The sequence below is a fragment of the Meriones unguiculatus genome, chromosome 9 (genome assembly GCF_030254825.1).
Source record: "Meriones unguiculatus strain TT.TT164.6M chromosome 9, Bangor_MerUng_6.1, whole genome shotgun sequence".
Classification (NCBI taxonomy): Eukaryota; Metazoa; Chordata; class Mammalia; order Rodentia; family Muridae; genus Meriones; species Meriones unguiculatus.
In genome coordinates this window covers 33,194,531-33,218,968 of record NC_083357.1, presented here as the reverse complement: position 1 = coordinate 33,218,968, position 24,438 = coordinate 33,194,531, and the positions used below count along the sequence as shown (strand labels likewise).

Here is a 24,438-nt window from a genome sequence, read left to right as displayed (position 1 = left end):
AGACTATAATAAAGGTTTACAAATAAATAAATACAAACAAAGATATAGAGTGAAATAGTTTCAGCATGAATGCTTGTTATTTAAATCCTTTTTAAGGTGCTTCAGTTAGCTGTCACTCTTACACTATCTTAATTATGCAGATCTGTTAATAATCTCACTTAGAAACAAAGCTGCTTTTGAGAGTGCTCTATTTGTTTTAACAAAGCCTAAGTTTAGTAAGGCACGAACCATAGTTAAGAGTGCTGGAGGTACTCACAAAGCAGAGGGGCACTGCTGCTTTCTCTGCATGCCCATGGGGTGTTAGGTGTGGCTACAAGTCAGAGCAGAATGCTGAGTGAGTAGGTTGGGAGTCCCTCAGTTCCATTCCCAGCAGCTCCCCACCCCTAGTAACATGAGGACATAGGCAAGCTTCAAATATTTTCTTTCTTCAGGTCAGACTCATGCAATGACATTAAAATACTACATGCAATATTCAGATATAATGGGCACAGTATTTAGGTATAATGCACAAAGTATTCATGTAGAATGCATGCAGTATTCAGGTGTAATGCATGAAATATTCATGTAGAATTCACATAGTATTCGTGTAGAATGCATGCAGTATTCGTGTAGAATGCATGCAGTATTCAGGTGTGATGTATGAAGTATTCAGGTATAATGCACACAGTATTCAGGTATAGTGCATGCAGTTTTCAGGTATAATGGGTGAAGTATTTAGGTGTATTGTTCACAGTATTCAGGTATTTATGGTATTCAGGTATTTATAGCAGAAGGAGTGAATAGTGTCAGGCTTGAAAGCTTCAGCCTGCTATTACTAATGTCTGCCTCTTAGGTTGGAATGAGATACTGACATTTATTTATCAGGTGATTGGGTCGTCAGAGTGCTTCAACTTAGAATGTTCAGTTTGTTTTCCCATATGGGGATGTTCTAAGACAAACCAGAAGTTAGAATTTGTATTAGAATTCTTATTATCTCTAAATAATATGGCTAATGTTTGTAATTAAACTCAAAATTTTGATTAGTGCTATTAATATTTATTTATTTATTTATTTATTTATTTATTATCTGAACCCCCAGTTATAAAGCCCTGCAATGAATCCAGTTGATTGCTTATCTGGAAATAAAAATTACATAAACTATGTAAAATGGAAAATTTTATTATTGATTTTGGCCCAAACTGAGGAGAGAGTCTTTCCCAGTCTGTCTTTATCTTCCATATCCAGCCTGGCCTCCAAGAGTGGGTAGAAAACTCCAGGAGCTGTGCGCATGAGGTTTAGCTTTGAGCCTCAGCCACTGAGCTTAGGTGATGTTAGAGCTTCGGGTTGGGTGGGGTAGGGGTGGGAGTGTTTGCCATCTTTGTTCCAGAGCTCGTTCCCAGAGAAGAGTTAGAGCTGAGAAAAACAATATTCTGTTTTGGAGGAAATTCTCATTTTGATGAAGCCATAGTGTTGCTTCCGTAATGGGCTAACCCCTGCAACCCTGTGTAGCTGGCTGCATTTTCAAAACTGGGAGTCGGTGCCTCTTTCTTCTTGTAGCTGACACTTTCTCCAGGACCAGTACTTCTCACGGAGTGTGTGGGAATGGGGGATGTTTCTGTTAAAAGTGCAGTGTATTGATGAAACAGGCAGAGTGTGAAGATGTTTGAACATGATTTTCCTTTTCTTCATTTTAAAGAATTCAGAAGGAGCTTGCAGAAATCACACTGGATCCCCCTCCCAACTGTAGGTAAGTACTTTGCTTTCATTTACTTGTATATTTTGCTGGAGGTAGATTTGATTAAAGAATGAAAACAGCGAAGTGGATTGGGCTCAAGGAACTAGAGAACGGGGTAGTAATTGGCTGTTTGTAGAAACTGAACGTAGTCATATGACTGCTGGAATGGCATTGCTTACAGCAGGGCTGTGCCCTTATGAGATGTTGGGATTACAGGGTAATGCTAAGAATGATCTCTTTTCAGAAGAGGTATCTCTGCTTTAAGTGCTATTTTTAATGGTATAGTATGGCTTACATATTAGCCATTTGCTAATTATTCAGTTGTTAGAAATTGATTTCCAAAAGCACCAAAACTTTCACGGTGCTTCTTCATGCTTTTGCTATGTCTTTGGTTGTTGGTTGTGGCTGAATAAGGATGGACTGTTTGAGGCGTTAACATTTTCTTCTTGCATCTACATTTCCTCTATTTTCCTGGTCCGTGTTTATTTGGAGGAAATAAAAGTATTTGCCCAGAAATGGTTAATATGCAGGTACATGGAGAAAGAAGAGAAAACAACTTCCTGCCTGTGCTGGTCTCAGGCCAGCATGGTAACTGGATGCTGGCTGTTGAGCTATTTTAAGGCCTTTATTTTTGTTTTGGCATGAGGTCAGTATTGGAACCAGGCCAACATGGAGTTTCCTTGCTTCAAATTGATGGTCTTGAGCATTGAAGGTGAGAGGGCAGATTAAAAAAATGACAGTGTTTCCCACACTGAATGCTGCTGAATTTATTTAGTACAATTCTGATTTAGTTTGCCTTATGTGAAAATAAACCTTTTGTAGATGGTCACGTGGATATGTGGATCCTTGGTGACTTGTTTTGGTACAAGAAATGTTCTGATGAGGCTCTTGTTTGCAGTGGATCTGTTTGGTTCTTTACATACGCATCATGTATAGTACACAGACTTACAGGGATAATTTTCAAAGACTGTACACTTCACTGTGTTAGGTAAGACCATTTAATGTCTGAGTTTGTCATGCTGGAGACTCAGGGTACAGTGGCCTTAGTGACAGACTTTGACTTGGGGAGAAACTTGCGATGGAATTAGATTTTTAAAAATCCATTCTTTCCTGAGATGCTATTTGTTTTAGTAGTGTTACTTTTTTAAATTAAAAAATAAACCATTTCAGCATATAAATGTTATATATATGTAACCTTTTAAAAACAACTTAGTAAAAATATGAACTTCATATATATTACTTATACATCTCATCGATCGATAGTCTATCCATCTCTATTTCTTTTTGTGGCACTAGGGGTGGAACTTGGTGCCTTGGATATGACAGGCAAGCTCTCTACCACTCAACTACATCCCTACTCACTGGGTTTTTTGTTTGTGTTTTTTTTTTTTTGAGACAGGATCTCACTATGTAGTTCACATTGGCCTTGAACCTTTAGAGCACAGGCATTACAGGTTTGCACCACTGTGCTCAGCTGAACCAAATCTAGTTCACTGAAAAAAAAATGTGATTAGTGTCTTTACAAAGAAAGTAGAGGACTTCATTTTGTCTTTGGCCAGAGTTGACAGTGGCTTTGTGGTTGACCTTAAAAGATATGGTCTACCAACTAAGGAACTAACTTAGAATAATATCCCAGATTAATATTGCCTGTGTACCAGAAGAAGCCAGAGTCCCTCCTGGACTTTGCATTCAGTTCTTATTTCTGAAGAAATCTCTTGTGCAGATACAAAGGCTTCTTTTGGTTCCATGGACACTTTCTAGTCAGCTCTCACAGATGGTGTGAGAGAGAATGTCTGTGGGTCTACTCGTTCAAACAGACTGGGAGGGGAGGAGGACATTCTCTATGGCTGTATGGCTATGTGTGGAGGTGTCACTTTCTACTCAAGAATGTGTAGTATACTCCCATTTTCTGAGACACTGACAGACAGTACACAACTCAGCTCTGTATGTCTGTCAGGTGAGAGACGGAGGCTGGGAGCTTGGATACCGCTTACCGTGATGTCTAGGCAAGAAACACTAGGAATCATGTACAAGGAACAAACAGTATTTATAAGTATTGTGTGAGCCATGAGTGAAATATTTATTCCCCTCAAATTACACATTCAGTGAAGACAGCCATATTTGTGGGAGCAATTTCCAGAGAAAGTTGTTTTTATAGTATTGGTTCATTTTTGAACAAACCTAATCTTACTTGTTTTTTCATTAATGAGGATGAAATACAGTGGTAAACATGTGATCTCTCAATGAGCTCTCAAATACTCATTTAAAGGAGCATCCACCTAATGGCTAATGACATTGAACATTTCTTTAAGTGTTTCTCTGCATTCTGTATTCCTCTACAGAGAATTCTCTGTTTAGCTCTGTTCCCCATTTTTTAATTGGATTACTTGGTTTGCTGCTTTTCACCTTCTTTAGTTCTTTATATATACTGGACATTAGCCCTCTGTCAGATAAAGGGTTGGTGAAGATTCTTTCCCAATCTGTAGGCAGTCGTTTTGTTTTGATGATGGTGTCCTTTGCTTTACAGAAGCTTTTCAGTTTCAGGAGGTCCCATTTATTGATTGTTGTTCTTAGAGCCTGTGCTGTTGGTGTTCTGTTCAGGAAATTGTCTCCTGTACCAATGAGTTCTAGGGTCTTCCCCACTTTTTCTTCTAACTGATTTAATGTGTCTGGTTTTATGTTGAGGTCTTTGATCCACTTGGACTTTAGTTTTGTTCAGGGTGATAAGTATGGATCTATTTGCATTTTTCTACATGTAGCCATCCAGTTAGACCAATACCATTTGTTGAAGATGCTATCTTTTTTCCATTGTATGGTTTTGGCATCTTTGTCAAAGATCAGGTGTCCAAAAGTTTGTGAAACACTTAAAGAAATGCTCAACGTCATTAACCATTAGGGAAATGCAAATCAAAACGACCCTGAAATTTCACCTTACACCCATCAGAATAGCCAAGATGAAAAACTTGAGTGACAACACATGCTGGAGAGGCTGTGGAGAAAGGGGAACCCTCCTCCATTGTTGGTGGGAAGGTAAACTTGTACAACCACTCTGGAAATCAATCTGGCGCTTTCTCAAACAACTAGGAATAGCGCTTCCTCAAGATCCAGCCATACCACTCCTAGGCATATATCCAAAAGAGGCTCAAGTACACAACAAGGACATTTGCTCCACCATGTTTTTAACAGCTTTATTTGTAATAGCCAGAAGCTGGAAACAGCCCAGATGCCCCTCAACTAAAGAATGGATGTAGAAATTGTGGTATATCTATACAATGGAGTATTACTCAGCAATGAAAAATAAGGAAATCATGAAATTTGCAGGTAAATGGTGGAACCTGGAAAGAATTATCCTAAGTGAGCTGTCCCAGAAGCATAAAGACACGGTATATACTCAATCATATAGACAGATAACATAGGATAAACCTACTAAAATCTGTACATCTAAAGAAACTAATCAAGAGAGAGGACCCTGACTAAAATGCTCAATCCCCATCCTGAAAGGCAAAGAGTAAGGACATCAGAAGAAGAAAACAGGAACCAAGCTAGAAACCCGCCACAGAGGGCCTCTGAAAGTCTCTGCCCTGCAGACTATCAAAGCAGATGCTGAGACTTATGGCCAACTGTTGGGCAGTATGCATGGAATCTTATGAAAGAAGTGGGAAATAGTAAGTTCTGGAGAAGACAGAACCCCACAAGGAGAGCAACAGAACCAGAAAATTTGAACACATGGGTCTTCCCAGAGACTCATACTCCAACCAGGTACGATGCATGGATATAACCTAGAACCCCTGCACAGATGTGGCTCATGGTAGTTCAGTGTCCAAGTGGGTTCCATAGTAATGGGAAGAGGGACTGCCTCTGACACAATCTGATTGGCCTGCTCTTTGATCACCTCCTCCTGAGGGGGAAGCAGCCTTACCAGGCCACAGAAGATGACAATGCAGCCACCCCTGATGAGATCTGATAGACTAAGATCAGAAGGAAGGAGAGGAGGACCTCCCCTGTCAGTGGACTTGGGGAGGGGCATGTGTGAAGAAGGGGGAGGGAGGATGGTATCGGGAGAGGAGGAGGTAGTGGCTTATGGGGGGAAACAAAGTGAATAAAGTGTAATTAATAAAAAAAAAAAAAAAGAGCATCCACTCTGATTTAACAGGCTAAATTACTTCATGGAGAAAGTGCATGTTTACATGTGTTAAATTTTCATTTAGTGTTTTGTTCTTGAGAAAGGTAAAAATAAAATACATGCTAATTTTTTTTAAAGCTGAGTTTAGTTTTTCCTTTATCAGTAGCTCTTCTGTTTACATTACAGTTTAAAGTGTAAATGTTTCCAAACAACTTTATTATACATCTAAGAAAAAAGTTTCTGCTCATAGAATTTGTCTATAGGATCATGGCTAAAGAAAAATTATATACCTCGTTTGAACTCAAATTTGTATATGATATGAGGTCAGAGTTCAACTCCAGTTTCTCTGGGTTTCCCGGCACCATTTATGAAAGATGGGACCTTTCTAATGAGCTATCAGCTTTCCTCTGCCTCTCTCATTTTCTCTAAGTTGATTAGATTCTATTATGGCATTTTCATACATACATGCATTATACTTTGTTCTACCTTGTTCCTGTCTCCTACTCTTTCCTCCTGTGACCCTTGCCCCTCCTGCTGGTTCCTTTTCTCTCCCTAATATCTCCCTCCTGCTTTTAGATCCCTTTCTTCTTCTCCTCACCAAGACATTTCTCCACTCTCCAAGATTTCCCTTTTCTTTTTCTGTTTTTTTTTGTTTGTTTGTTTTTGTTTTATGGCCTATGTGCATGTATGTGTGCACACACAAGTGCTTAATTTTAAATCTAGGTTCTACATATGAGAGAGTACGTGGTCTTTGAGTTTGCACATTTTCAGTTCTGTCCATTTTTCTGCAGATGTAATAATTTCATTATTCTTTACAGCTGAACAAAATTTCATTGTGTATATGTGCCACATTTTCGTTATCCAGTCATCTGTGATGGACATCTAGGCTGCTTCTTCCTGGCTATAGTGAATAGAAGAGCAATAAATACAGATATGCAAGTCCCTCTGCACTGTGTAGACTTTGCAGTCCTCGATATACTCAAGTGGCACAGCTGGTTTGTATGGTAGTTCTAGCTGGATGTTTTTGAGGAAGCTCCATACTGAATTTTTCATAGTGGCTATACCAGTTTACATTCCCAATAGTGGTGAACAGGTTCCCCCCCCCCCCATCCTCTCTGGCATTTGTTTTCATAATATTGACCATGGGATCTCAGAGCAGTTTTAACTTGCATATCCTCAAATTGGAGTTGAATACTTTTTTTTTCAAGTTTTTATTGGCCATTGTATATCTTTTAAGAACTGTATTTTCAGCACATTAGGCTGTTTATTAATTGGATGATTTATTGTTTAATTGTTGCTGTTCTTGATATATTCTATATATTATTCCTTTTTCTGATGTGTAATTGGAGATTTTTTTTTCTCATTCTATAGGCTATCTCTTAACTCTGAAGATCGTTTCCTTTGTAACTCCATCTCCCAATCCTTGAATTATTTTCTGTGCTTCTAATGAATTATCTTAACACTCCTGTTGGGAATCACTGGGTTGTAAATATAAAGATTGTTGAACTCTGTTCTGTGTGTGTGTGTGTGTGTGTGTGTGTGTGTGGCTTCTTATGCCAGGAACACACTCTGGTCAGTGTGTATTTATAGTGAGTGTGTCTGCCCTCCCTCTGGTTTGCTTCTCATTATCTCACTCCATTAGTTCAAGTTTTGTGACAACTGGTCAGAAGCTCTCATTGCTTTACTGTGCAGAAGAAGTGAGCAAGTTAATAGAGGAAAAAGGATTTTCTAGATCACAGTTACTAAAACAGCATGAAGGGAAGTAATATGTGTGTGCATGTGTGTATATGTATGTATTTTTTTGTGGATGCATGAGTGGGTATGTATATATGCTTTGAAACTATCTTATAGAATGGGAAGTCCCTGAGATATAAGGAGGGTTCTGTGCCTGAGGTGTTATCTCTAGGAAGAACACCAGTTCAGAAGTCTAGTTCTTCTCACAGCTTCTTTTCCCTTCTGGTTGTTGTAATTGCTGAATAACAGTGTAGATATTGAAGAATCATTGCTCATGGTTTGGTCTTTTTACTGCTTGGAATGTAAGTAACTTGCTCAGGGTTACACAGCTAAAACAGATGATTTAGATTTAATATATTTAAGTGGTTTTATGAACTTATATTTTTGTTTTTTAAATTTTTATTACAATTTATTCAATTATACAATTTATTTAGCTCCCTTTCTCATCCCCTTCCTCTTCTGTCACCCTCCCTCCCTCTTCTCCTCCTTTGTCCCTCTTCCAGTCCACTGGTAGGGGAGGTCCTCCTTTCCTTCCCTCTGACCTTAGTTTATCAGGTCTCATCAGGAGTGGCTGCATTGTCTTCCTCTGTGGCCTGATAAGGCTGCTTCCCCCTCAGGGGGAGGTGATCAGAGTCAGCCCATGAGCTCATGTCAGAAACAGCCCCTGTTTCCCTTACTAGGGAACCCAGTTGGAGACTGAGTTGCCATGGGCTACATCTATACAGGGGTTCTAGGCTTTCTTCATGCATGGTCCTTGGTTGGAGTATCAGTCTCAGAAAAGACCCCTGAGCCCAGATTTTTTGGTTTGATATTTTTTATTCTTTGGAAGATTCATATATTTATACACTGTATTGATAACATCCATCTACTGCTACCCCCCTCCACCTCCTCCCAGTACCTGCACCCCACCTCCCTCCTATCTGCATGCCCTCTTCTGACTTTATGGTTCATTAATAACCCTGAGTTCAATTACTGCTGTCCATAAAAAGCACATGGGTGTGTGCCCATCCAGTGAAGCTGAAGCAATGTACCAAAGCCCATATCCCCAAAGGAGAGTGACTTTTTCCCTCAGCAGCCATCAATTGTAAATAGCTCCTCTGATAGGCATCGGCTCCTCCCCATCTGTGTTAGAGTTTTGACTGTCTTGATCTAGTACAGACAACCGTAGCCGCTGTGAGCGGATGCATACTACAGCCACACCATGTCCAAAAGCCAATATCCCACAGCTCTTCTCCCTAGCCACTGGCTATTTCTGCCACTTCCCAAGCCTTGGGGGCTGATAGAGAAGACCCTTACCGTCCACAGCTGTGCACTCAGGGTTAATTATATGCAGCACTGTGACCAAATTAGAAGACTGTACTAGCCCTGTAAGAACAAGATTATTTGACCAAGGTTTAGAGTAGCACAAGTCTGTGGCTATAAGCATTTAGAATAGAGTTTGAAGCATGATCATTTAGCAAAGCAACAACAGTTTGTTTTCCTACCCCTACCTGCACACTAGTCCTATGATCGCTTCAGTCAAGGGCTTTTAACCTTATATTCCTTTGGGACAGCGGTTCTCAACATGTGGGCCAGGTATGGGGGGGGGGGGGGTCATACCAGATATTTACAATATTTATAACAATAGGAAAATTACAGTATGAAGCGGCATGAAATTTTATCATTGGGATTCACTACAACGTGAGGAACTTTTTTTTTTTTTCAATGCTGTTTATTCAGGAACATTGAACAATCCTCGGACCCTGGGGAAAGCCAGCCCACAGCTTAAATAGCCTCTGGGTAGCCAACCCAGGCGTGCCACGGGGGCAATGCAGATAGGTCCACATACATGGAAGCAAGCCAGATCCTCGGCCTTAGCCAAATGTGGAGTTGTTAATGACAGAGAGCACTCACCATCGGGAAGGTGGAAGGCGGAAACCAGCTCCATCTTTAAGGCATAGCATTCTGCAGCTCTCTACAGTTCCCCCTTTTTGTTTTAGACGCATCAGGCAAGAGTAGAGGTCTGATCTCTGATATTAGAAATAAATTGGGACTTTGTACCGATGTTCATTTAGGTGTCATCCACCCAAAGAGCATCAGACCCGTCAGATACCTTTTTCTCAGAGGCGGGACCTGGGGCATCAACCCGCATGCAATCAGACATGCTCTTCTCTGGGTCCAAAGTGGCTGACCCTGAGTGCAGTGCTTAGCCTCGCATCCTGAGCGTATCATTTTAGCTTTTTATGGTATCCAACCATGCTTGGGGAGAATGTCCTGCTTCAATGGCTGTAAAGGCCTGAATGATCATGGCTGCATCACACTGTTGTGAGACTCTAATCTTGCATATATACCACAGGCAAACCAAGGAGACCAACACCAGAAGGCCTGCTAACACTCCCATGCCCGCCCATTCCTTCAGATGATTCATGGCTGCAGCAATCCATGTTGATAATCCTGTGGCTAGTCCTGTGTCCACTCTGGTAGAATTTACTGTGACAATGGCCACTCTCAGCTGCTCCATCGTAGTATCGAATTCTCCAGTCCAATTACCTAAAATATAGCTCGACAATTGTTTAGACAGATTTGCAGCACAGGAAAAATTCTCATGTTGTATGCTAGTGACACAAAGTCCAGCATACTTTCATTGACAGCCAGGTTGAGCGATTTGCCATAGGGTATCTATTTGCTCCTGCAAGAGGTCAATCCTCTGATTGAACACCATCAAGCTTCCTTTGAGGGAGGGGCTTATGGGGGGATGCAGAATGAATAAAGTGTAATTGATGAAAAATTTAAGAAAAAAGGGAAAAAAATAATTTAAGAACCTTAAATGACTTTCAAAATTGGAGGAAAACATGGAGTTAGTCAATTGGCATGGAGCACGTCTCGCCCCTGGGGGCAATGGTCTCCTGAACCTACTCAGACCTCGGACACCACCACTGCTAGTTTTAGAACTGACGCAGGATGTTCCAACGAGGGGTTAAGGCTTCTCATAATATTTCCTATAAGCCCACACCTGTTTGTCTATATCCCCCATTTTTATTCATTATTAGCCAGATACAGCCAAGTAATTGTGGTAATGATACTTGCTTTTGTACCCAATGCTGGAATGCTAGTAAATTTAGGTATGCCCTGGTTACTCGCATGCCTCACTGGGTGCCTGTGCCCATTGATGCCCCTCACGCTATGACTCTCTTCAGACAGAAAAGGGATCTTGGAACTACAGCCACTATTGTTACTACCATCTCATTGACGGCTGTTGGAGCTACCACCAGGGCATTAGCCATGAGTCATACTGGGCAGACTGCTCAGACCCTGAATAATCATTTAGCCAATGTAGCTCATGCCTTAGTTGTACATAAAGGAATTAATGCTCAACTAAGAGGAACTGTATTAAAGGGTTGCAGCATTAGGAAGGTTGAGAACAGCCTTTAGGATATTAGAGTTATACTCCTGTTTCTTAACCTTCCTGTATGGTTTTAAAGATGACCTTTTTCATTGCTGACAGGGGTGTATGTCCACTTCTTCTTTTCACTTTGCCTTGAGGCTGAGTTTTCATCCAACACACAGCCAGCACATGGCCTTCCTGTTTGCCAGGTAGGCGTCATGGTGCATACTTGCTGCCTCTTACCTCAGCCCGACAACTGATGGACTCTCCTGTAAGCCACGCACATCCTTTTTCCTCTAAGGTGCATTTGGAAAAGGTTTCTTCCCAGCAACAGTTACTTTGTTGAACCAAGCAAATCCAAGAAGTATTACTGTCTCTGTAAAGTCACCAGAAAAATTCCTTGCTTCCTTTAAAATTAAAAATGTTATTTTTTCAAATTCTTCTTTAGATAATATTTATCTTCTTATAAAGATGCTGCATGATGAAAGGAGTTTAGTGTCCATTACCATTGTATTTTCTTTGTTTTGCTTTTTCTTGCATTGAGAACATATCTGAATGTGCTTGAAAACATATATTAAGTGATTACACTGGAATTGCATTTTGTAATGGTTGCAAACATTTTATTATTTAGTGTGTTCAATGGGTGTTATTTCAGGTTTATTGCCTATGTATGTTAGATATAAAGTTCCATATGACTTTGTAATATGCAGTATTTTAATTCTCGGAGTACTCTGTTTTTTAAGCTATTTTGAAAACTATTTTTGTATATCTGAATTATTTCCTTACAGTGATTATTCTGTTCACTGATTTGAATCATTTATCAACTAATCATTAATTTACTCCAAGACAAAGCTTCCTTTTGGCACATTTTATTTTAAGAACAGTGAAAATATTGATATTTGTATTTATGTTAATAGAACTTTTCTTTCAGACAATTTTTAAAAATGCAAATTTACTTAGAACTGTGAAATTGAATAATGGGATATCCAAGTCTTGGTGCATAAGCAACAAATTATTCTGGAATGACTCTGTGCTAGTTTCTGTTACCTAGACATAAACTAGAGTCAGCTGGGAAGAGAGAACCTCAGTCTGTTGAGGAATTGCTTTCATCAGGTTGGCCTGTGGGCTTTTTCTGAAGGGACCATCTCTGCGAGCAGTGCCACCCCAGCAGGTGGGCCTGTGCTGTGTAAGAAAGCAAGATGAGCAAGCCAGCAAGCAATGTGCCTCTGTGGTCGCTGCCGCAGGTCCTGCCTCCCGGTTCCTGCTTTGAGCTCCTGGTCTGTCTTACCTCCAGGATGGACTTGTAAGTCACATAAACCCTTTTCTCTCCCAAGTTGCATTTGGTTATGGCTTTGTCCCAGTAACAGAAATCTAACTAGAACAGTCTCATTGAACCAGGCACATCCGTAAGCTACAATCTGTCTTGTGCTCCAGTACTAGCAGGTAGACTCTATATTTCTTAACTGTGTGAAAGAAGAGATATGGTCATAAGTTGAAATGATCAGAAGAAGAGAACTAATCCTCATAAAAGGGCCTCTGTGTGCACCCTTCCTCCTGAGCCCTGTTGCTGCCTGTTCTTCTGGTGCTTGGGGTTCAGCTGTTTTGGGGATGTTGCCCACTTGGTTGAGAGCTCTTTACTCATCTGCCGTTTCAGATCTTTGTTGAATTTTTAGGATGAATGAGAAATGGGAGCATGATTCCTGACAATTGGGATGTATGCGTGCTTCCAGCCTTGAAGGCAATGGACATGCCTTGTCAGAGTTTTCCTATTTAATCTTTATGAGGGTCAGTTGAGGTTGATATTAGTCTTAGACTTAGTCACACAGATGGTGAGACAGTCCCCAAGGCCACCTACCAAGTGGCAGACCTAGGACTTGTTCTTGGTGTTTCTCTGAGGGCTTGCTGTGCTGTTTCTGTAGAATTGGCATTTTGTGATGTACTCTCACTCATGGTAGAACTGCATGATACAGTGTGAGACCTGATACAGAGTGGAATCACTTGGGAGCTGTTTGTAACTGGTAAGACAGAAGGCAGTGACAGATTAAGCTTTGAGCACTGAAAGTAAGTGCTGGTCCAGAGCTAGTTCAGGTTTTCTGGGAAGTGGCAGAACTGTTCATTGCTTCAGCAGTGAACATTCTGGTATGAGGCTCAAGTTTGCCAGCATGTGGAACCCAGCATGGACAGGCTTTGGTGCTCGGCAGAAGGGCACTGCATAGCTGGAACCTACAAAAACAGCACAAGGTGGAATGACTGAAAATGTAGATCCATGGGGCTTGAGGGCCAGGCTACCCAGAGTGAGGTCCTGGGGTAGGAGCAGTGCTGCTTATGAGTGAGCATGATGCCCTCCAGGTTAGGGTAAAAAGATTTGACTCCCTCCTGGGTTCTTCATCACTTCAGCACCTGCCTTGCACCAGCCAGTCTCACAGCTGAGCAGGGTTAGGACAAGCAGCCAGGGCAGGGGAAAAAGGATGAACTTATATTTTAAGACTATGAAAACAAATTAAATTTGTTACTATATTGAATTGTTGTCAAATCTCCTAGAAGTTTCTAGAGTTGACGTAATAGGTTATTTTGCTTTTCAATGGTGTCTCAATATGATGGAACAAAACCCTATACAATTTGCAGTAAAATTACATACTCTGGGACTAGTCAGATGTCCTGCACTATCCCTGGATAGGTTTAGTTTTATATTGTGTTGCTCAAGAATTTCACAGTCCTTCCTAAAGGGCAGATGGATTCTGAAAACTTACCCATAACAAATTCATTTTGTCTCTCATCCACTATGTTAACGGGAAATTAATAATTCACTGTGAAAGTAATAAGAACAACAATAATAATAGTAAATATTCATAGTGAAAATATGGAGTATTTAAAAAGTGCTACATTTTCATGGACTGTGAACTCCCAAAATTGAGTTCAAACAATATTATAACTGTTTTAAATATGAAATTCAGAATTTAAGTAGCCTCTGTCAAATATGTAAGTAAAGGTGTTAAAAACCAATTAGTACATCTTAAAATCATCACTTGGTAATTGTGCTTGTTAGTTTTATGTCAGCCTAACACAAGGGAGAGTCATTTGGTAAAGGGAACCTCAATGGAGAAAATGCCTCACCAGACTAGCCTGTGGGCAGGGCTGTCTGTACTTTCTTGATTAGTGATTAATGTGAAAGGACCCCACTTATTATGGAGCCACCATAGGCTGGTGGTCTTGGGTGCTGTAAGAAACCAGGCTGAACAAGCTATGAGGAGCAAAGCCAGTAAGTGCTCCTCCACTGCTGGGGGAATGTCAGCTTGTGCAACCATTTGGGAAAGCAATGTGGTGCTTTCTCAGACAATTAGGAATAGTGCTTCCTCAAGATCCAGCTATACCACTCCTAGGCATATATCCAAAAGATGGTCAAGTACACAACAAGGACATTTGCTCAACCATGTTCATAGCAGCTTTATTCATAATAGTCAGAATCTGGAAACAACCCAGATGTCCCTCATTTGAGGAATGGATATAGAAATTGTGATACATTTACACAATGGATTACTACTCAGCAATTAAAAACAAGGAAATATGAAATTTACAGGCAAATGGTGGGAACTAGAAAAGATCATCCTGAGTGAGGTATTATTCCAGAAGCAGAAAGACATACATGGTGTATACTCACTTATAAGTGGATATTAGACATATAATATAGGATAAACATACTGAAATCTGTACACCTAAAGAAGATAAGCAAGGAGGAGGATCCTGGGTAAGATGATCAATCCTCACTCAGAAAGGCAAACAGGATGAACATAGAAAAAGGGAGAAAACAGGGAACAGGACAGGAGCCTACCACAGAGGGACTCTGAAAGACTATCCTGTAGGGTATCAAAGCAGGTGCTGAGACTCATAGCTAAACTTTGGGCAGAGTGCAGGGAATCTTATGAAAGAAGTGGGAGATAGTAAGACCTGGAGAGGACAGGAGCTCAACAAGGATTGCAACAGAACCAAAAAAATTTGGGCATGGGGTCTTTTTTGAGACTGATATTCCAATCAAGGACCATGCATGGAGATAAGCTAGAACCCCTGCACAGATGTAGCCCATGGCAGCTCAATCTCCAAGTGGGTACCCTAGTAATGGGAACAGGGGCTGTCTCTGACATGAGCTTATGGGCTGGCTCTTTGATTACCTCCCCCTGAGTGTGGAGCAGCCTTACTAGTCCACAGAGGAAGACAGTGCAGCCAGTCCTGATGTGTGAGACCTGATAGGCTTGGAGCAGATGGAAGGGGAGGAGGACCTCCCCTATCAGTGGACTTGGGGAGGGGCACGGAAGGAGATGAGGGAGGAAAAGTGGAATTGGGAGGGGACAAGAGAGGGGGATACAGTGTGAAAAAAATATAATAAATAAATGAAAAAAATAAGTTTCTAAAATGTGACTTTCATTGTTTCTGTTGAGTAGTTGAGAGGATTTTTAAAAATAAATAAGACTATTACAAATTTAAAAAATATTTAATGAAAAAAGATTATTAGTTGTTCCATATCTTAATTCATTTTATTACTCATCATTTTGTTCATCTCCTTCCAAGGGTATAAAATAGAACCTGTATTTTAGTTAATTAAAAACAAATTAATTGGAGTGATAAATGATATAATCTCAGAAAATAAAAGAAATAATTAAGAACAAAACAAAACAAAACAAAAAGAAATGTTCCTCCATGGCCTCTGCAGCTGTTCTTGTCTCAGGGCTTCTGCCTTGAGTTCCTTCCTTGACTTCCCTCAGAGATGGAGTGTGACATGATAATTGACAAGCTGCTTTTGGTCATGGTATTCATCACAATGGAAATTCTAACTAAAATTCTATCTAAAATTAATATTAGTATGTTTTGCCATCCTCAAGCCATGTGTGGCCAGATGCACCCACCTTCTAAGAAGAAAGCTGTTTAACATTAGTTGTCAGATTTTTGAGCTCACTGGCATGTTAGTGGGATTGTTTACTAAGGGAATTGCTGAATAGAGGAAGCCTGTTCTTCATGCTCAGAGTGTTCTTTTGTTTTCTAGTTCACCATCATTTTAAGCAGGGAGGTGTTTTCAGTGGGCATCTGGTCACATAGGAATACCCACTTAGGTTTAAGGTGGTATTGGGGACTAGGAAGTAGCAAAGTAGAATTAGATTTGTGCAGGAATGTGTGAAGTGGTAGCATGTTCAGAAAACCACCTATACCTCCAGTAAATGAGCAGGACAAGGCGTGTGCAGTAACTTGAGATTGGTAGTAATTTAACCTTAAGTACAGTGCTACATGCTGGTTACTCAGTTATGAAGGAGACATGGGGACCTGCAGTCTCTGTGGGGCTTATGTTTCAGCCTTGAAGACTGACCAGGAATTGTTTCAGAACAAGACAAAAATGAAAACTGCCTTTATGAGGAGGGGAGGAGTAAAAAGATCTTGTGATGGTTATGAAGAAAAACAAGTGATTAGTTTCAGAGTAGGACTCTGCTTCTGGTTGGACTGGGGAGGCTCTTGTGTCACAGAATGTTCTTAAAGCAAAAATGTAAAAAAGAAGGTATAGAGGACTCTACGTGATAAGCTTCATGTGCCGCAAGTCGTAATGCAAACACAAGCACAGCCACAGCACAGCACACATCTGCCTTAGGCAGATGCTCAAATCCAGAATGTTCAAGTCTCATCTGTGAAATGCTGTACTAATGGTCTATAGATGCGTGTCCATCTTTGTTTCACTTATAGTGTCCATCATAGTGTCAGTGTTCTCTGAGTATGTGGCTGTATTGTCTTGTTTAGGGGGTAATGACAAGCAAAAGAGAAGCACTTCTTCCCACCCCTGCTTGTTTTTGTAGTTAAATTCTCAAATGCACGGGGAGGACCAGCTCTCCATTACATAGCATTTAGGATAGCATTACATAGCATTAGGAAGAAGTCTGGTGTGGCTAGGTCAGAGGGGTGGGGAGTGACAGGGTGGGACAGAGGGGTGGGGAGTGACAGGGTGGGTCAGAGGGTGGGGAGTGACAGGGTGGGACAGAGGGTGGGGAGTGGCAGGGTGGGACAGAGGGGGGAGTGACAGGGTGAAGACAGAGGAGTGGGGGGTGACTGAGTGGGACAGAGGGGGGAGTGACAGGGTGAAGACAGAGGGGTGGGGGGTGACTGAGTGGGACAGAGGGGGGAATGGCAGGGTGGGACAGAGGGGTGGGGAGTGACAGGGCAGTGTCATGGGTCAGAATGAAGTTGCACAATGGGGTTGGAGCCAAATTAAGCAGCAAAGAGGACTCAAAGCTAAACCCTAAAAGCATAGCATTTTGTGAGGAAACTACTTTTACCAACTGTCTTAGTTAGCTAAGTGATGAAACACCATGAAAAAGCAAGTTAGGGAGGAAAGGGCTTATTTAGCTTAAGCTTCCACATTGTAGTCTATCACTGAAGGAAATCAGGACAGCAACTCAAACAAAACAGGAACCTGGAGGCAGGAGCTGATGCAGAGGGCATGAAGGGATACGGCTTACTGGCTTGCTCCCTATGGATTGCTTAGTATGGTTTCTTATAGAGCCCAGGACTACCTGCTCAGGGGTGGCCCCACTCACAAAAGCTGGGTCCTCCCACTAATTAAGAAAATGCCCTACAGCCAGATCTTATGGAGAAGGCATTTTCTCAGTTGACGCTTTCAGATAACTCTAGCTTATGTCAAGTTGGTATAAAGCTATAAAGCAGCAACCATGGGGCATGAGGCAAGCCAGGACAGGTTACTGTGAGGTATACACAGAATACACAGCTCTTAGTGAAGATCCTCAAAGTTCATCATGAATAAAATATTTAAGTAACTAGCAAAGCAAAGTAGCACCCTGATTACCACTCCTCTCTCCCATCTACTTGCACTGACATTTCAGTAGTAACTGCTTTCATTTTACCTTATTCAAGCAGATTCTGTAATTGGACTCATGAGGGAAGCTTTCCCATTGGGGAGCAGAGCTCTCCATCTGAATGCTGACCAACCAGGTTCAGGGACCTAGGAATACTGTTAATAACTCACAGATCATTTCCCCCTGTGGACTGAACAGAACTGGTTGGGTATGTATCATTATTATAGTCTTTCTCTAATAAAATGTTTTTCCCTCTACAGAAATTGTTGCTAGTAGCCTGACAGTTTATACATTGGTGGCTCTTGTCTCTTGAAAACAAGTTAAGCATTTGCTCCAAGAAAGCAATTAGGAGCATTCTCACTGGAGGTTAGAATATGGCTTACATATACTTCCTGTGGTCTGTGGGCTGCCCATCTCTCCATTCTCACTTTGGCTTGTGAGGCAGGCTGCAAGCCTTTCCACTAGTGCTCAAGCATGGCCTTTTCTCCATGTAGACTTTAAGGCCCACCTCAGATTGTTTTTGCTCAGGGTACTGATGGCTCCTGTTATTGTGTGACAGAGGCAGTATTACATAGTGGTGGCTTCTCAAGAGACTGGATAGGTTGTTTCAGTATGTAACCTTCTGGTCTAGATACTCACCTTCTTGGGACTCAGCTACTTTGTCTGTAAAGTCCCATTGGGTTGTGTGAGGATTATAGGAGTTAATGAATGTACTTGTTGTTAATTTTGGTATTGTATATAAGGTATGAATGCTTGTGCTTCCTGCTGAAGGTAAGCCATGTATTCATGATTTTAATATACATTATAAGTATAAAAGATGAATTCTTTTTCATATTACTAAAGTAGAGAATGCTTGTATGATTTGTCCTCTCTAAGAAGATAAGCTTGACCATGACCCTCAGTTGTCAGTATGTTACCATAAGGTAATGCTTGCCATCTGTATGTGGACATCTTACCAGTTGCACTAATAATAATAAAAGGAAGATGATTAGAAAAGTCATTAGGCAGAATTTCCTATCTTGTCATCACATTAACTCATGAGGTTTTTCATGTTTATGAAACTCATTAATTGAGGTTATGTTTATTGTCAGCTGAATTTTTCCTGAAAAAAATATTTTTATGTTAATTATACACAGTGTGATGCACTCTGCTTAATCTGTAAGTATGTAAGTCATTCGGGTCGATAGCTCTCAGCAGAAGCCACTACCATCAAAAGGCTGCGATGTCCGAAAAGTGTGAGCTCTTTAAATAAACACACATACAAACGCGACACTGTATTTGCCAACCATATCCTTGATTTAGAAAGTGAGCTTGAATTCATTTTTAAGCTCTTACACAGTTTTCTAAGTGGAAAAAGATTTAATTGTTTAAAAGTCTTCCAGTTCACTCTTTGATGATACAACTCAATGACCATCACAGTATTCTGTGTTCATGGGTAGCCTGGCATTTTCTTTGCTGTGGAGAAGGGGGGTGAGTGTGCAGTATACTTGCTAGAGTTTAGTGTTGCCCTTAGGGGAGGTTATTAAAAACAATTAGAGAGAAATATCAGAAAGCAGACAGATGTGTGCTATGGTAGTGAAATACTCAGCTTTATTTATTTACTGAAAACTTGGTGGGCATTTTCTTCTCATGGGTGTCAAAACCTTTGGACTTTCGTATGAGATATGGCACTGTGAAGCGCAGCAAGTGTCTGTACCCTGCTTATGTCACAGGTGAACTAGAATAATATGTATATTAAATATAAATATGTCTTCATATTTTTAGGCAGAGCGCATGTGTTGTAGCAACTAAAAGGAACACAGTGGCAAGGGCTAGAATGACCACTGGGCCTAGGCCTGAACTATGAAGGGAAGGTAGCATTTTCTCCTTAGGGAAAAACAAGGTGCTTTTAGAAGGCAGTGTGTATGGTTAATGGAGTAGTTGGGAAAGAGACATTTTTAGTAAACGGGAAAGCGGACCCAGGGTCTTTCTAGAAGATGAGTATGTTTCTGTGCGTACATTTGCTGAATAACCAAAATATGTCAAGTTCTCAACGTTTTGTTTTTTCATTTAAGATGCGCTTTAAAAATGAGTTTTACATTTTCTTCTTTCAGCTGTGCCCTTGAGAATAGCATCTTTCTTATTAGGACTGTGCTGTGAACCTCAGTAAGTCAGTCAATCTTGGAGCTTCTGAGATACTGAAGTGTATATAGCGCTTTGCCTTAACTCCTAAAAAAACTGCCACACATGCTGTTATTTGGAAACCAAAGGATCCAGACTTATACAGTCCACCCTTTTAAAGCATACAATTCAGTGTTTTGCAGTTAACAGAACTCACAAAGATGTATAGCTGACCTTACTGTTACTTCCAAAACATTTTCATCAACACAGAATAGAACTGTTACTTCTTCACCCCAGTAGTCATGGTGTCATCCAAGGGGAGGCCTTGCATCTGCCTTCTTCAACTTAGCATGATAAAGCATTCCATTTTGTAATGAATGCTAAATAGTTAGGTGAGGGTGATGTCTCAGTTAGGTGTTTGAATTATGATAAACATCATGACTTTTTGGTGAGGAAAGGTTTTATTTCAGCATATAGTTCTACATCCACAGTATGTCGTCACTGAAAGAAGGACAGGAACTCAAGCAGGGCAGGAAGCTGGAGGCAGGAACCTTCCTGCTGCTTATTAGTCCCCCATGGCTTGCTTGGCCTGCTTTCTTATACCACCCAGTACCATCTGCCTAGGGGTGGCACCGTCCCCAGTATGCTGGGCCCTCCCACATTAATTGCTAATCAAGAAAATGCTTCACAGGATTGTCCATAGGCTTATCTGATGGGAGCATTTTATCAACTGAGTTTCCTTCTTCCCAAATGACTCTAGCTTGTATCACATTGTCATAAAAGTAGGCAGCACAGGTAGAAGGCTTAAGTGAGAGAAGAAAGACAGAGGGAAGTCAAGGAGAAGTTTAAATCAGTAACTACTGAGTATTTGTAAGTGTGACACTGCGCTAAGTGTGGCAGGCATTGCACCAAGTGTGCCACGTGATAAGCAGAGGAGTCTAAATGGTGTGCCCAAGGGATGAAGGCCCTGGGTTCGATCCCTACTGTTGCAAATGAATGACAAAGAAAGAAATAATTGAAATAATTAGTTACAATAGTATAAATAAAGGCCAGTTGGCTTTGTCTTTGGTTGGTGATTTAGATTTTGAGGAGAAGGACAGTTCTGTCTTTATATTGCAAGCCCAGGCTGGCCTGGACTTTGCAGCCCTCCTGTCTCAGCTTGCCAGGGCCTCACAAATGGGAGACATAGGTTTTATCAGTGCTGCATACTCCAACCCTCCCCAAACTACCTTTCTAGTTCTTCTTTTATATTTTTTCATTTTGAGGAAGAGTGTCAGTAAATTGCCCAAGTTGGCTCTGAACTTACTCTGCAGACCTTGGACTTGTGATCCTCTTGTCTCAGCCAAGAGGATAGCTGGTAGTTCTGTGCTACCAGATCTGACTTTTTGTATCTCTTTGAAAGTACATGTCTCATTTCTGTCCAGTTTTCATAATCTGAGGGATATAGGCCACTTGTCAATGACACCAGCTCTCTCTTGGATTATAATTTTTTTGTGTTAGAGACTACCATAGTTAATTTTGGAAATTCTGGACTGGGAATCAGGAATCTCAATAGCATCCTGCCCGCGATCATGTTATACTTAAGGTTCCACGCACACTCTTTCCTGGCAGCTACCTTTCATGTACTGCATGGGCAGACCTCCGTCAGCCCATTTGTCTTGTCTCTCAGTTTTCATTCTTAGGTAATGGTTTTCACAGGGCTCACAGCTGAGCTCATGGGTTAGCCATTTGAAAGCTCTTTTACCTGTTTGGTAAATGAGCCCGTGTGTGTACATGTAGACCCTAGTTCTGTATTTGTAACTGTGCTACACAATCATAACTGAAGGATTAGAATCCATGACCATCACGTCGGGGGGCATGACAGCAGGCAGGCATGTGATGCGGAAGCAGTAGCTGAGAGCTCGCATCTCGCCCAACACAGGCAGAGAGCCAACTGGGAATGTTACAGGATTTTGAAACTTCAAAGCCTACCTTCAGTGGCATACCTCCTCCAACAAGGCCTTCCAGCTGGAGGCCAAGCAGTTAAATGGATGAGCCTGTGGGGGTCATTCTCATTCAATCACCACACACTGTGACTGCATTAACTATCAAAATGCTGAGTTTTCTTTCTTTCTTTCTTTCTTTCTTTCTTTCTTTCTTTCTTTCTTTCTTTCTTTCTTTCTTTCTTTCTTTCGCATATTATCCTTTAAAATAATCACATTATTTTGTTAAAACCTATCATGGAATAGCTTTGTATCCATGGAGTGCTACATTCATGCCATTTTGAGTCTGCAAAGTACACTAAGACTTCAGTGAAAACTATGTTGAAATCTGACAGGATCTGTTACCATTTTATTTCTAATCATTATAATTTACACAGGGGTGACTTGAACCTTTTATATTGCTGAATAATGATTTAGCCTATTTCTCCATTTGTTAATACTCATTTTTAATTGTGCATTGAATGAAATTATTCTGCTAGGATAGCTTAGGAGTTCAGTGAGGGATTTTAATAGTGTTCTGGGAGTTTTATGATAGAGCATTACATCGATGCACTAAATGAAAGTTAATAATGGAGAAAATGTGTTATATTGACTAGTCAAATAGATGTTAGAAGTTAAGGTTTCATTTTATTGATTAGACTTTATTTTTGTTTAGCTGTCTGCAAAATAAACTGTCATTTAAAATTTAGCTACTAAGTATAGCTGTCTGCTCAAGACTTCATTTGCATGTCTAGTACTGCTTCAGAAGTAATAAAACACAAGTTGAGATCCTTTGCACATCCTCATCTCTGTGACCTATAATCCCTTTGTATATGTAGTTAACAGCAAATCTGTCTTTCCAGTTAGGCCAAAGAGTCTGGAGTCATTGTGAGGCCACCAGTGGTTTATCCCGGAGGATCATCCTGGGGCTCACCCATGCCCTAGCCAGTGGGTCATCTGTGTTTTTGCTTCCTTTTCACTCTAACCCCCTGCCATCCCATCTTTTTGGTCCTGTCCTCAGAATCCATCTGGAGTCTGCGTTACTTGCTTTGTGGTTTCTACCCTAGGCCAGGACACCTTCAGTTCTTGATTGTGTTGTTGCCCCGAGCTCCCAGGAGGTCTCCCTGCCAGTCCTTCCACACAGCTTCAGCAGGGCAGCTGCTCCAGTGCTTCTGTGCGGAAAGCCAGAGCTAGGCTGCCCTTTGATCCCTGTGGCCTGCTTCACTTTCCCACTTATCTCACCTCTGCACTCTTGGACATTCTGCCTCTCCTCCACGGTCCTCGTCCCTGCGTGTCCAAAGGGGTCCTCCGCTGGCTCTTTCCTTATCTGGGATGGTTCTTTTCCCAAATTGGTGCACAATTTCCCTCACCTTCAATCTTTCTTTAAATGTCACCTTAGTCAGGCCTTTTGGGATCCTCCTACCTCAGCATGGCTCTGTCTTGTTTTACTCTGTTCTTTGTTCTATTAGGATGTAACAACAAACAATTATCTGTCTTGCTCCTCTGTTGTTCTGTGTATTGTGTATTCTCTTCTATTTAGTTGGAATAGTGTCTGGAACTTAAGTGTTCAGTAATCTGCTCCTTATTGGTATATATTTATAATATAAACTTCCTTATTTGTATATATTGATAACAAATATCACTAGCATTAAAGAAGCCTTCCTAATTTTCTCTTCATACTTCTTAACAGTGATTTCTCTCTCTCTCTCTTTCAGAGGGGCAGTGCTAGTGCTTAAACTGGAGTGCGCTACATATGCAAGGACAAATGTTCAGGACTCTTAGTCCTCATGTGATGATTTTAAAGTTATTTTACATGATTTTACTGTCATACAAATAAAGTTCATTTCAGAGCAGTACTCTATTACATAAAACTTTGTTACTCATGTAAGGTTTAAGTTAATGATGCCCTTTTCATGCTACATTTTCCAGTAAAATCATAAGTACTTTACAAAGCTGGAATGTACTTGAAACAAGTACTATTTGTTGAGTTTGTGGAAGAGAGTCTTGAATTATTCCTGTAGTTTTTTGCCCTCATGAATATTGTGTCTTAGGGGTGATAGTCTCTACTATTTTATGAGAACTGTTAGTATTCAGATGATCATTTTATATGAGAATGGAGTGCTATGAGTATCAGGTTGTCATACTGAAACATGAAGTTGTACATTCTGACTCACAAGCACTTCTGATGGGGACCATTCACTTGTTAGTTAATACACTAGTTATGTAAGAATCCCTCACCCCACCCTGATTCTTCACAAAAGCCCATGGTTCTGGTGATGATGCCACACAGGTCTTTACAGATAAGGGGTAAGTGTTCTCATGCTGAGCTGCTCCTGTGGCAAATCCCCCAGGTTCTTTAAAAATCATTTTATTGTGTGTGTGTGTGTGTGTGTGTGTGTGTGTACATGTGCACATGCATGTGTGTGTGTGAGTGCAGGTGCTGTGGAGGACAGAAGAGGGTGTCAGTTCCCCTGGAGATGGAATTACAGATGGTTGTGAGCTGCATGGATGTTAGGAATCTGGATTCTTTGCAAGTAGCAAGTGCTTTTAACTGCTGAGACATCTCTTCAGCACACCTGGCACCAGATTCTTAATTT

The 24,438-nt window shown here is 40.9% G+C and overlaps 1 protein-coding gene across 2 annotated transcripts in view; it reads left to right on the top strand.

Moving 5' to 3' along the window:
- Positions 1–24,438, top strand: part of LOC110552133 (ubiquitin-conjugating enzyme E2 E2) — a 287,185-nt gene that overhangs the window by 13,640 nt on the left and 249,107 nt on the right. For both annotated transcript variants that reach the window (XM_021643217.2, XM_021643218.2), the window contains exon 3: positions 1,676–1,726. In XM_021643217.2, coding sequence (XP_021498892.1) covers positions 1,676–1,726 — 51 coding nt within the window. The remainder of the gene's footprint in view (positions 1–1,675; positions 1,727–24,438) is intronic.